Source organism: Rhea americana, unplaced genomic scaffold, assembly GCF_003343005.1.
Source record: "Rhea americana isolate MKP2758 unplaced genomic scaffold, rheAme1 scaffold_0, whole genome shotgun sequence".
Lineage (NCBI taxonomy): Eukaryota > Metazoa > Chordata > Aves > Rheiformes > Rheidae > Rhea > Rhea americana.
This window is the reverse complement of record NW_028185037.1, coordinates 414286-428903: the sequence shown is the minus strand read 5'-3', so window position 1 is coordinate 428903 and position 14618 is coordinate 414286. Positions and strand designations below refer to the sequence as shown.

Sequence of the window (14618 nt, the reverse complement as noted above, 5' to 3'; positions counted from 1 at the left end):
ATGAAGACAAAATAATGAAGATGCGTTTTGAAGATTACATAGGATGCATTTAGCAGACCTGGGAATAGATGCCAGATCATTTGCACGATAAAGCTTCCGTGATTTCCCTCCTGCCATTACAAATTTTAAACCAACAAAATTCATAGTTTGTACAACCGCCAACGTTTTATACAACATTCGTATGACTGCCACTTCTGCAGTATAGTTTTTAAAATACAAAAAAGTGTCATATAAAAGAGCAAATGTATAACAAAATTATTAGTAGCTGAACACATTTATCACTCTCTTGTCTCATAAATGTGGAAAAGCTTAAAATGAGCGTTCCCTCTCGCTAAGAAACAGAAAGCAAGAAAATCATTGGTATGTTACAGTACATCAAGTAACTACCAGAGAAAGTGTTTCTCCATGGCAAAAGCTTTTAATTATACATGTAGCAAAAATAACTCAAATTCCCTCTAGAAAAGGAGTCTTGCCAAACTATAGCAAATACTGGATACATGATAAATGCCTGTTCTTTGAGAATTGTCTGGTGATTGAGTCAGTCAACTGCCAAAATCTGAAAACGTCATAAATTTAAGAAGTTGTAGAAACAGTTGAAATATATTAATTAACAGATTTTCAAGCTTTTTTAGTCAGTAGTGAGGAGGAATTAAAAGTAAGGATTTATGAAAACCATCAGTCAGGAATGAACCAGAATCAGTAACCTTGTTTCATGTATAATTTTTATATTCTTGCCTATTAAAGATGTAGGTTAGTTCTGGTTCTGTTGAAGGCAATGTTAATATTACTTATATTTCAGCTTTTTAAAAAAATCTCAGAAATTAAATAACAAGCAATAGTACATGTGGAGGGGAACATTAGACAGGCGGGGAAAATATCTGCCAAGTTTGATGCTGGTTTTTCCTTCCTACCTACTAATAAATAAACTTTGAAGTAAATACACTTTAAACAGTATTACTTTTGATGTTTAGACACTTTGAATTAAGCAGTTTTATAAAACCAATCTGCAAATGAATGTAGGTGAGTAATTTTTTTTTTTTTTTAATGTAAAGCAATCAGAATTACAAGCTCAAAACAAGTATTTGTAAGGTGGACAGTTGCCGTATAGTGGTGAAATGATCACCTAGTGCACCTGGAGCTGATAAAGAGGTAGATGATGACAAGGGGGGGAGGGAGGAATTTCATAGTTGTAAGTTTGTGATGCATTTTGAGTGTACAGGACTCTGTGGTTTCTATACATTGATAAAAATGGGTATGTTTTACTTTCAAGGTAAAAAATATATACGGCATTGTATAGCTAAAATTCAGTATTCTCTCTGGAGATTCTTTCTAATCCTTGAAATATAACCGATGTTAATTTACTACTGTGATCACAGAGAAAAGCAAAGATCATGTGTAGTAATTAGAAACATGTCATTAGAGTTGACTTCGCATTTGAATTTTTTCCATCTATTACAATTAATACCTTGTATTTCTTGGCTGGCTGAACTTGGAAAAAATACAGTTTGCTAACTGCTTTTAAAAATCTGAAACATTTCCAAAATGTTTTCAAGTTAGTTTGGCTGAGCTGAGTTCTTCAGTTTGTAATAGCTTCAAAATAAACTGCAGAGTTTTTCAGTCCTTTCTTAGGATGAGACGCACAAACTTTCCTGATACATACCGCTGACCATACATGCTTATTGCTGGCGTCACCTGTGGAAGAAACTATGAAACTTTTACTAAAATCATGTAGTAAAAAGATGTTTGAATCCCGCTTTATTTTAATTTCAAAAGTTTCTGTAAAATGTCTTTTGAACCGTTAATCACAGTTAGTGGTTAATTTGCGCTGTTTCTCAGCGATGTGGTTTCTCAGCAGGACGCCCTGTTGAGTGTGCCACGGCAGGCAGCGAACACACGCTGGGGCTCGCCGTGTGTTTCTGGAACGCGCTCGTGCAGGTTCCTTATGGCTCTGTAAGAGTGTTAGGGCCCATCCTGGTCCCCTGCCTGCCACCCTCTGTCCCGTTCCTCAGGACTGGCTCCTACGCTTTGGGGGTTTCAACGCGCGGCTCTTCCTGCCACCATGGCTCCAGCCCTGACGTTACAAAAAATAAAACCTCATACCAAATAATGTTTGAGTTGTGGTACAGGAGAGAGACACTCTGTCTGTGTTCTGCGTGCAGAGACGAAGAAGCGTTCGGCCCCGGCGGGGCTCCGTGGATGCTCGCCAGGCTGCCGGCTTCGGACGTGAGGCTGCGTCCCGCCCCTGCCGCCTTCCTCTGGCGGCCGCGCGGGAGGCAGGGCCCAGGCCGCTCGTCTGGGGCCGCAGACTCCCCTTCGTCCGAATGGGACGGAAGGGCCCTGCTTCCTCAGCACAAAATCTGATAGAGTAACAAAGACTTTCTTTGGGGGAAAAAATTCTTAAATAATTGTTATATTATGTGTTATGTATAGTCAGTCAGTCCGGCCTGAGCAGGACTTTTGCTCAGACTGTTCGATGCGTCGGGGCCTGGCCCCTACGCGTAGCGCTTCCGCCTGGGGCTCGGCCTTGGCCGCCGTGCCGGCCGTTGCCGGCTCTGCCTTCTCTCCCTGCCCTCCGAGGCGCTCGCGCCTTCCCTCGTCAAGGTAAGCCGCCGGCGGCCTTGCTGTAGTCGTACAGCTGCACACCAGCTTTCCTCCATATTTAAGGTGAATTGGCAGTTGTCACCATGGTCTCTGCCACCCTCTAATTTCCCACCGCAAATGTTTTGCCAAGGCGTGAAGGCAGCAGCAGTTACGTAAAAAGGTTCATCTATTGCTTCTTCGTTTTCCTGCTTCCACAGGATTAATCTATAATCAGAGTTGGACAGGTGTCGTCAAGGTCTCACCTCAGCAGTGCTTTGGGATCGGCTTTGTCTCAAGGCACTATTTGGTCGAGATACAAGCTGTAAATTTTCAGAAGATAATTCTCTCTTTTAGTATTAAAACCTGAAAAAAAACGTATCAACTATAGAGTGTCTATCGTAAGGAACTGCCTCCGCCACCCATATGCTGATATAAGTGGAGAGTGTATCAGGATAGGGTACTCCTGAGTTTGAGGAAAGGTGGTACTTAACGTTTTTTGGTCAAACGGATCTGAGACAGTAAAATATGTTTGCCAAGCGTATGTTGGATTCAATGTTTAGGAAAACTAAATAAAGCAAAAAATATGCTCTCTTAGTGCTATGGTGGAAACATTTGTGCACAATGTGAAGTTAAAGTTCCCAGTTTTAGTTTTAAAGAAGCTGAAAAAAATATTGCTATTTTTTTTAGATTTCCAGGTGTAGAATGGAATTGATAGTTGAAGGATGTTTTTGAGAATTTGGGAATACTTTAATGGCCATTGAAGGCGTATACCTTGGGTTTAGGGTAAGGCCTTCACTCAGTTCTGAAAAAAATTATGACTTAGTATTTATTGTGGAATTTAACTGTTTCCCCTCTTTTTAATGATTAGGTGATGCCTTTCCTTGGACAATCAGTTTGCATCATTTCAGTATATATACTCTTCTTGGACAACAGATGACACTAAACTTAGTGGAACCTATGGGCTGTACTTCTACTTTAGCTGTTACTTCACAAAAACTGCTTGCTACAGGGCCAGAATCCAGAAACTCATTTGTTGTCTGCCTTCATGTCGACCTTGAGTCCCTTGAAATAAAATGCTCGAACCCCCAGGTTGGTACATTTAATTGATTTATGAAAGGAAATTGAAAATAACTTGATTTAAGTACAATTGTTCCACATTTTGTTGAAGAGGTTCTCTTCTATTAAACATCTTAATTTTTTTTTAACTAGGCCATCAAGATCAAGGTACTTAGATTAAGATTTGCTTTGAAGCTCTCTCAAGTTTTGTAATTTAAACTCTTCTCAAAATGTAATAGCTACAGTATAAATGCATCTTTTGGCCGATGGAATGAAATGAATTGCAGATGTACCATTAAATGCTATTGTACTGTTCTGCTGTTGCTGTGGATTCGTATATTGAAATGGTTTAATGCTATTTTTTTATCATATTCTCCCAGAACTAACATTTCTTCAAACATAAAATGTTTTTCAGGCATACAATGGTAATTTAGTATTAAAAATATATATTTATAAATAAAATATTTATAAACATGTGTTTATTAAAAGGCACAAAGGTTGCTAGGTTTTCTAAGACTGCACCCTGTATTTTTCTGAATTGAATCAGATTTGTTTTAGTCCAACATGATAGGTTTTCTTTGCAAAATTTTGAGTAATGTTTACTGTATCTTGAAGAATACTTTCATGACAACTGCACCATATGAGCAGCAGTGGTGTTGGAAACAGCACTCTTGTTCTCAGGAATTACAGATCTGCTTGGGTCTGGGTAAGGCACAGGGTTCATATGCTGTCTGCCCCAAAGCATTAGCCATATGTAAGATTCTTCAGAGGACTTTACGGACAAAATGGTCTATTTATTTCTTCACTTAATAGAAAGAAAAGAGAAGAATACAAAATATTGTATCTTTTATCTCATAATCAATGCATTGTGTTTATAAAGATTTACAGACCTATGGCCTAGGTCTGGGAATGCGAAAGCTAAGGTGGCTGCTCTAAGTTTGTCCCTTGTACTTACTCACTGCAATTTATTTCTCAGTCACTCGTTATTTTTCCCTTGCCTTGTTTCTTGTTCTGTGAATGAAACAAGTGTTTTAAACTGTGAATTTATTTTGCCCTCAGTGTGTGTCTCCTGCCCATTCACTGCCCTCCATCCACGTTAGTTCTGACTCATTTTCTATATGCTGTTGTCTTGTGTAGTAAATGCATTCAAGCCCTGTGGTAAGATTACACATTGGACACGGCAAATTAAAACTTAAAATTGAGCAGCCTCAACAAGGTTTACTCAGGCTTGTAAATCTGTATTACTGGGGGTGCTTGTGCGTGTAAAAGGCTGTTGTTGTGTTATTCAGCGTGGAAGTAGGAAATGGCAGCATTATGATTGTGCTGACAATCTTACTGTTTACATTTCAAGACTTCTGAGAGCTTCGCTTTGCAACCTTGCGGAATTGCCATAGTTTTCAATAGATTCATGTGTTAAAATTTCATAGCCTATGGAGTTCTGTATTTATTTTCATAGAACTGTAAAGAATTCCTATTGATAGTGCAGTTACTCACAGAATTAGTAAATATTTCTTAGATATTCGTATAGGAAAATAGTTTGTTATATTTGATTGGCACATTTTCAGTGAAATTCCAGCAACTAGTCTAATAAATTCTGGGTTTTTTTATAATGTCTAAAAATATTAATCATGGTTGATACATGTGATACATTGATGGTATTAATTTATAAACAAAATGGAATTATTTTTTTAAATGGAAACTTTATCTGAGTTTGAGTTGCAGAATTAAAAGGAAAAACAGTAAGTAAAATACTTTTTTGGAGCTTTCCAAACAAAATGTCATCAAATAGTTTGTTTTGCAAATTGTAAGAAAATATTTGTACTAAAAAATTAAGATTGTAATCTCCATGTGAATTAAAATGCTGAGTATATTCAAATGTTGCAATGAATTTGTACAGAGGAATATCAGACCAAATTTTTTCTCTTAAAGGATGCTTGTGTATACTGTGATGTTATTCATTTATTGAAGGATTATAATGACTAAAAAGTTAAAGACAAATCATTTGAGTTAGCAAGCTTCTGGAGTTGTCCTGTCTGCCTACTTTGCTTAAGCAAAAGGAAAAAGAAATCAGCTTTTTATTTTTTTTTACCAGATGTTCAAGAACAGAAGATGGAAAATACAACTACATAAACAGCATCTGATATTTATAAATTCACAATAGAGTAACTATGAAATTTGATTCTTTAGAATGGCAGACTATATTTTGTCTATAGATGACAGCTTTAAATTAGGTGATACATAATGAATTTGTTAAATGATAACAAAGGGGAAGTATTTCACTATGTAACTATTATGATTTATTATGAAAACATATTCTGATGGTCCTATTCCTCTAAAGTAAATAGATATTTTCAGCATGCAAAATTGTCAGGATTTCACCTTTTATTTTATTTTTTGTTCTCAGTTTTGTGGTAGTGTTATTTTTTGAATATAAAATAGTGTAACGTATTGATTTTACTTTTTTACTGTAAAGTACAGATTTTGCCAAGCGAGCAGTGAGACCTTACTGAATTATGTGTGGTTTTGCTGGGAAGAAAGTGGAAGCAGTGTTCAGACAGAGAAAATTTTCATAACAAACGGTGTCAGTGTTGTTCACAATTTGTTAGGCATTTTTTTTTTCTTTTGAATAGGGGGTACTAAAAATAAAAATTATGTATTTACTGTTATACTCAAGAATAATTCTAAAAAAAGAGATCTTACACTTACGTTAGCTCTCCTGATAGAGTCAGGAGTAGATTTTCAGAACATTAAGACTACTCACCTGAAAAAAATGTAACTAACATGATAAATAGAAATCCTTCCATTTTAATGATAAATAACCATTGAAATGCAACGAAATATATTTTTAAAAAACAAAGATACAGCTTCAACTCCTATTTGAAGATCTTGAAATTTACTTACACCTAAACATGTGTCTTGCTTTTGTTTTTAGGAGGTTTTGCTAGATCTTTTTGTATTTTCTACTCTTTAACGTGTCTCCATGAAAATCATCTCCCTCTATTTAAGTGTGTATTTTGTCTTAGTGAATGTTCTCCTTGTTTTATCTCTTAATTTCAGAGAAGGATAGACTATTGGGTTAATACTAATTGGCTGTCTGGTTACTGGTATTATTCAGAGAGATGGATATTGCTGTCTAAAATAGCAACTCTTTCAGAGTGGCTGCAAAGATTCTAACTTGAGGAATTAGAAGAAAAGACTGAAAATATAAATAATTATTTATCTTTAATGACTATGACTGCTGTCATCTCATTTAGATCCAAATTCTTTAGCAGGGGATTATTAAGTGATAAACCTCTTTAGCTTGTATACCAGCATGCGTGTAAACACAGAAGTTGCATTTCTTCATTTATGTGCCTTTATGAACCGTGGCATAATTAAGTTTTTGGAAGCTTTGCTTCCTTAGGACAAGCATAGCTTAAATTAGCTTTTAGTCTCTTGACCAATAAATATTTTGATGAAGGGGAGGTTGCAAGCATTTATGATTTGGATATGTGCCTGTGTCCTATTAATTTTCTAGAGATTGTTTTGCCAGCACAGTGTCAGCACCAATTAGCGTTACACTACTCAATCAATCAGATGGATGTTATTATTTGCTCTTCCTGAGTTACACGGAAGAAAGTCAGGAAAACCTGGAAGTCTGTAATTAATAATTTAAAGGCTACCAGCGCACTACAGACACAAACCCTTTTAAAGTGTAACTAAAATAGGTTTTTGCTCTAAGTGAAACAACTAGCAGTAATGTTTGTCTGTAATTACTCCATGCATGAAGGCAAAAAAATACTGAGAAGTTCATCTCCTTTAAGAAGGAATTCTGTCAGAGTATATGACCTGCTCAGTGTAAGCCTTGAAACTTCAAAAGAAAATCCAAGATGAATTAAGAAGGTTTTTAAAAAATTCCAGCACTTCACCTCTTAAGAAAGGACTGTAGCATATTCTTTGAGACTTCATCACACATTCTCACGCACAAAATCAAGTACTGTTTTATATCAAATGTAGATTGACAACAGTGTTTTTCTGCATCTGTTCTGCCCACATAAGAAGCCAGCTTCAGAGAGTAGATGTGTCCTGAGGCTTAAAGTTCTTATAAATATGAGAATTTCCATTTTTTATAATGGCAAGTTGGGTATGGTATCCAGCTGTGGATCTGCTTATATATTGTTTGCAGTTCTCCCTGAGCTTGTTTTATACAGTATATGGCAATATGTTGTCATACAAATTCCATGATTAATGCTTATTTACAAAAGCTTGTGTAAATATCTTAGAACTGAGTCAAACAATGTGCAAGTTAAACAGTATGTTTTCTGAATATTGGTGTGACATATCCCAGGAGACTATTGAGTTTGATAGTGGATATTCTTTCTATAACATAGAACAGTTACATATGCTGCATGAGATCACTATTTTATTGCTATTAAAAATGACTAATTTTTACATTCTTAATATTTTATAATGTTTATTTTTACTATTTTTTCCATTTTCTAGGATTTTAATAGAAAGGATAGTATCCATACATATGAAATATACCAAAAATTAGATTTTTTTACTGTTAGAATGTGTTAGTAAAAGTTTTACAAGACCAGGTTATTGGTTATATTTTTATGAACTACATACTATGTGTTTAGAGAAACGCAGATTTCTGATCAAAATCACCGTAGTATAACTTGTTCATTAATTTAATTGCAATGTAGTAACTTATTGGAACATTATAAATTGTGAGACTCTCAATTCTGCTGTATTTTAAGTCTCACTGGAGAACTTTGATTTTGATGATGATTTTCTTTCACCTTATTATGGAAAAAATCATCTTAAAAACACCCATTTATTTCAGGTGCAACTTCTGTATGAACTGGCAGAGATCGCAAGTAAAGTTTGGAATAAAATTCAGAAGAAAGGAGTTCTTTATCAGTCTTCGGTCTATACTGAGCCCATGATGGGACCTGTTCCTCCTAGCTCTCCAATTAAAAGTAGTGTTGGTACAGCTCCACCAGATACCAGCACATACAGCCCATCTGCTGACATTGGGACCACCACAGAGGTAGGCTTTCTTAAAAGATGTGTTATGTGAATACCAACCTACAAGATGTGGTGTGTAGTATCCCTATACAAAGTAGTTTTGCTTGTGATCACCTAATGATGGATATTTCATTACTCTATTTGGGGGAAGAGAGGAAGGAGAAAAAGATTGCAGTATTGCTCTTATGTTTATTATTTGTATGGATCATTTCTCTCAGCAACAAATTAATATTAACTCCTATAAGAAAATTATAGCTAGTGTTTTCAAGTCCAGAAGTTTAAGGCATTTTTCAAGTCTGTAATTATAAGAAAGAGTAGTAACTGGTGGTTTTGAAGTGCCTGTGGCACTTGTGCTGCTTGTGGCGTGTGAGTCATCCAAAGTAGCTTTGGTGGTCAGCCAGTCATGTGGAGCCAGTCAGTAGGACGCCCGTGCTGTCTGGAGCTGCTGTGTGTGTAGTCTGTATTAGCAAAGTGGGAGAGAAACAGGCCAGCAGAGGTCCCGAGGCCGGCGCTGAGGTCACCCAGTTGCACACTGCCCCTGCCAGCTCCGTCCTGCTGTCATCGTGCCCCATCTCTTCTGTAGCTCTGGGCCTTTGCCCCTCCCAGTTCCCCAGTGTCTCAGGATTTTTTTGTAACGCAGTCACATGGGGATATTGATGTGCAGCTTCCAATATGAGAAAAATTGCTACTTGGTTTTATGTATTTCTGATTCCATAATTTGCAGCACTGTGTAACTGACTGCAGCAAACTAGTAACTGATCTTAATTTCTACATGTACCTAAAAATGTAAAATATTATTTCAAGGCATGGGAAGGAGTTCTGCTTCTTTGCCATACTGCTGAGAGAAGCCTGGTTCTTTATCAACAGGAAAGCAGGGTTCAACTTCATTTTTAAGTGTCATTAGCTTGGTGGCACTGGGTGACCGACGTAGTCGAATGTGTGGCCACAGAAGGCTGTGCAACTGGATAGGCCTCATATTTCTGATTTTCTTAGTGTCCCTTTCAACCTTCCTAGCTAAATTAGTTAGTTAGACTCAATGCTTGAGTCTTAACATAAAGCAATGAGTATGTTGGGAGACTACTCCAAAGAGATTCATTTTCATTCTCCAGACAAGCTTGGTGATTTGGGGGCATGTCGGAGAGCAGATCTGGGCAAATGTGGAGCACTGGCAATTCTGACTGCAATTACGTAGGATTTCTTTAACCCTATGTGTAGTTTGTATTAATTCTAGGATTTGGACAGACTGAATTGGTGACTGCCATTGCTTGCTTTCTGTATGCATCATGCGTGTACATGCGTGCACACACACACACACACAGAGAGAGAGAGAGAGAGAGAGAGAGAGAGAAGTGACAATCATTAAAAGATGTTTGAGACGGAGTTTCAGTTGTTATTTCACTAAAATACTCATTTCTAAGTTATTTGACTTGCCTTGGTTTTGGTGTATTTCTACATGTTTGTGTGATTTCTGTTGTGAAAAGTCTGACCACGATTACAAAATTGAAGATAAGTAATAACTGTAAGAAGGGAATATGTAAGAAGCCCCCAAACTAGTATCTTTTCACCTACTGGCATCAAATTCCTTTCTTATTAAAATCAGAAACCAACAACTTTATAAGTAACAATTTATTTTTTACCCTCTCTATAGACAGCAGTATTTAGAGTACATGCTGTACTTACAGCTTTACTTGAAACTGATTCAGTAGTTGTTTTAATCCATATGTTACCAAGATTATTTTGGCAATAGAGAACTAATGAAGTTTGGTGAGTCGGCCAGCAAAGGACAATACTAGAATTTGTGTTGAGCATATTCCTCTCTGAAGCTAAGATCATCATTTCAATCTTGTTAGAATAGAAAGTATTAAAACACATGGCATTAATATTAGATTTTTTTAACAATAGGGGACTTAGAATTGACAGCACCTTACAACTACTGTTTGAAAATTGCTTTCAAAGAAATGTATCATTTTGCTAGATGGTACAAATTTTAAAAAATTGACTCCACTCTGGCAATATGGTTATTTAAGGTACAAAAGGGAAGAAAAGATGCAAACAGGAAAAAAAGGCTTGCAAAAAGCTGTAATTCATCTGACTGGAAGAGCAAGGAATCAAATCCATCCAGCGTCTCAGTATGTGCTCTCAGCCTGAGGTGCTCTGCCTTGGAGCAACAGGAAGGCGAGGACGAAGGGAAGATGCAAGTACGTAAATAGAAAAGCATACTGAGGCAGGTTTCACTGCTGTAGTGGCAACAGTGAGGTGGGAGAACATCTGTGTGACTAGATACATGAGACTATAAGAAGTTCTTGATTAGCAATTGAAATTGAGAATTAGAAGGTGAGATTTGATATTGTTTTCAGGAAGAGATTGGCAAGTTATTCTAGTAGAAGAGTAATACTTTTTGCTCAGTAGTTAGGAAAGTTGTGTTCTGTTTCTGGTTAAGTAGGTGGGCATATTCTGTCTACTGAGATGATTAAATTCTAAACAATATGTAGGGTGTGAGTGTTTTAATTAACAGTAAAGAAAAGGAAAGATTTTGAAGTATTATGGTTGAAAGAAGTGTATGGAGAGAATCTTTGTCATGGGAAGTCAAGTCAGAGTTTAAGTTCCTGTAAGACTGGTAGCTACAAAAATGCTCTATTTTTTGTGGGTACCGTCATTTCTGTGAATTTGAGAGTACTTGTTTATTCTTGGACCCCATCTTTAATATCAGTCTGATAATTTGAAGGTTAGTGAGACTGTAAGGAGAAAAAGAACTATGATACCCTGTGGGAGATTCATCTAAGTGATTTGACTGTTACAGGATGTAACATCAAAGAATGGCTTGACTTTACACTTTCTTGTATTTAAAGGCTGAGCAGAAAAAAAAACATAATTATTTTTTGTTTCTTAAGACTAAATCTGTGTCAAGCTACCAGTTGTAGAGACGTGAATTACCTAGGAGGATGACCAAGTTAATGTGTTGACATAAACAAAGTAAGCTGTTCCAAACAGGTTAATAACAAATTGCAGGGAAAATGATGCTAAATTTTCTATCACCATTTTAAATTGATGAAGTGATCAGTTTATCTAACATTTCCTTTTAAATCTTTTGGTCAGTGATAGTCATAAATAAAAAACACTAATAAATCTCGGACTATTTTGAAGCCACACAATTAACTTGTGCAGATTGTTATGTAGCTGTTAGAAGTAGCTATGAGCATTGCTTCTGAGAGCGTGCACAGGCCTGAGGTCTGTGTGTTGGAAAGGGAGATTGTGTACTCTCGGGGGTGGAAAAGGGGAAGAGGAAAAATACCCTTGGCCAACCAGTGAGAAATAGTAACAGGAACCATATTTTCTTCTCACGTTTCTAATAAACTATTTGAGACAATATAAATTAAATAATCTGTAACATAATGGCTGGCAGTATCTCCAAAACACATTCCCTTCTGCGGTTGGTGGCTGTCTCTAACTTATTCAACATATTTTTCTAGTATCAAAGTACAAGCTAGGTTTTTATTACAGTGACATGGTTGCTGTCCTGTCCTTTAAGGTAAGGACTATTGAGAATTTAAAAATACATATATTGAAATGTTAGCTAGGAAATGCTCTCCCTCATTCCTTTTTTTTAACCAGTGAAAGTTGTTTGTCCTCTGAGAATAATTAACCACTTAGTTTCTCTGTTTCCTCTTGCTGACTTCATTACAATCATCAAACCAAAAGAAAGAGATATTCTCCATAGTTTGTGTGAACACAAAATCCTACTTCTCCTTCAACCATAGAGAGTAGGATTTGAAGATGGAGAGAGAATCTGGTCCCTTCCGTTGTCTCCAAGTGCCACTTACAACCACTTTTATTTTACTGAAACCTCAGTCGTAGTCTACACAGACTTCATTTGAATAAACATAACTTCCTTAGTATACTCAATAAGCACAGTTCCTCCTATAGATGCAAGAGTGCTTCTGAGAGGCGCCTATACTGAGAGGAAATGCTGTGCAGCTACTCTGCTGCCCACAAAGTAGGCAAAGAAAGTTAACAGGCCTTGCAGACAAGAAATACAGACAGATTTTTTGATTGGTTTCTGTCCTGTGAAGTACAGCAGCCAGTTCTACCTGTCAAATTGCCTAATGGGCTGCAGATGTCAGTCTGTTATACTATACTCTTTCCAGCAAGGCCAAGTTTTTCTTCTGGGTCTAATGTGAAGATACAGTCCTCCACAGTGCATGTAAATATGGCTCATTGTATATAGCATCTATCTTAGACTTAAGATTATCTTGAGAGCCTATTTCAGTTTGCAAGAGCCCTTCTGGTGAAATCAAAGTTAGTATTTTGAAACCAAATTGTATTACCTTCTGCCAAAGGACAGTTGAGGACTGAGTATTTTTCAGAGTACCTTCTGAAGAAATCATTTTAATTTCAAAAATTGAGAAAGGAGGTAGGTGGGTGCTCAGAGGAACCTACTGCCCACCAGCTCTGTACATCATGGTGTTCTTCATGCACCCCTCACGCTCATGTAAGAAGTCTGAGAGTCCTGGGCAGAGATGGCTGCTGTTTGGGGAGGAGAAGGCAGAAGTTATCTTTAATACTTGACAGAAACCGAGCTGGTAGGAACTGGGATGCCAGGAAAGTTAAACAAAATAAGTGAAACTGTGTTGAAAAGGAGGATGACTACAAAAGGCACCCTTTCCCTGAACGGGAGAGGGGAAAGGGATGGTGGAGGCAGCTTTGGGAAGACAGCTGAGACATTTGGAGTAGCAGTTCACCTTTTACTTTAGGTCTGTTTTATCCCTGTCTGTGGTTTTGCTGCTGGTTTGAACTGAACTACTTACTCTCTTCGCTTCCCACAGTGCCTGAATTCCATCAAGGGAGCAATAAAAGCACAGGAGGCAGTTTTAGAGCAGGCACTTAGTGGCCAGGAGAGCTAACACCAACAAAAGTTTGCTTGATTGCTGTCATGATACTCGCAGATCTGCAAAGAGCCTGCAAATATTCTTTCTGAAAATTGAAAAATACTTTTATTTTCATTTTTTTAAAATATGCTATACTTAATTTTTTGCACTTTCTAAAATGTTAGTATTGCATACTCATAGTTCAGGCTTCGATCTTTAGAAATTTCAAGGTAAATATTGGCGTAACTGTACTCACGATGAAGTCAGTGGAAGCAAAGCTACATCCCTTTTGTTTGATTTGAAAAATGCGGTCCTATATTTGTAAATTATAAATTATTTTCAGACTGTTGTAACACTAATGTCATGTGTTACATACTAATGTATGTATTTCTGCAGCTTTGACTTAGAGAAGTTTCCTAAGAGTTTGAGGAATCTTGTTTGTGTTTTGTTTATCAGAGTTTGTGTTTAGTTTATATGTTTCTACAGTTTTTACATTTGAAATCTTAAAGTCTGTCAAACAAAAATTACCTCCCTGCATTCTTTTTTTTTTTTTAACTTCAGAGATGTTACTGTTAATGTGCTATTCTGTTCTATGTGAGACAAATGATTATTTTCAAAGCTTCTTTCAAGTGCAGCAGCCTTACTATAAATGAATAGGAAGAAAGCAAACTCTCAGAACTGTTTGTATTAAAAAGCAAAAGAAGTAATTTGTTTATACGATCTGTGGATGATTTATGTTTTAAGCTGCATGTAATTCTTTTCATGCTGACAAGCTGCTAGTGAGCACCGCAGTCGTATGCAGATAAAGCTACCTAGCTTCCTGAATTTCAGTCTGGGTGGTAGTCAGCCGGGGAAACGTGAGTGAAAGGCTTAAGTACTGGGGGGTTGGAAACAGTTAATCATTTTTACCACCCCGGCTTTGGAACAGCAAGAGCAAAGGTAGTGCAGACTACAACAGGCCACTTGTTACTGTTTACTTAAGTACAAACAGTGGTAGAAGTGTTTAGTCCTTGGGGAAACTCTGTGATTGAGCAAGAACGCAGAAGTTATTTTGATAAGGCATAGCAGTAGTGTGGCCAAACTGTGATCATCCCGGAGCTTTAG

General features: G+C 36.9%; 1 protein-coding gene across 7 annotated transcripts in view; it reads left to right on the top strand.

Moving 5' to 3' along the window:
- VPS13B (vacuolar protein sorting 13 homolog B) overlaps nt 1–14618 on the top strand; it is a 464422-nt gene that overhangs the window by 238206 nt on the left and 211598 nt on the right. For all 7 annotated transcript variants that reach the window (XM_085301417.1, XM_085301642.1, XM_085301811.1 and 4 more), the window contains 2 exons: nt 3449–3669; nt 8465–8671. In XM_085301417.1, coding sequence (XP_085157543.1) covers nt 3449–3669; nt 8465–8671 — 428 coding nt within the window. The remainder of the gene's footprint in view (nt 1–3448; nt 3670–8464; nt 8672–14618) is intronic.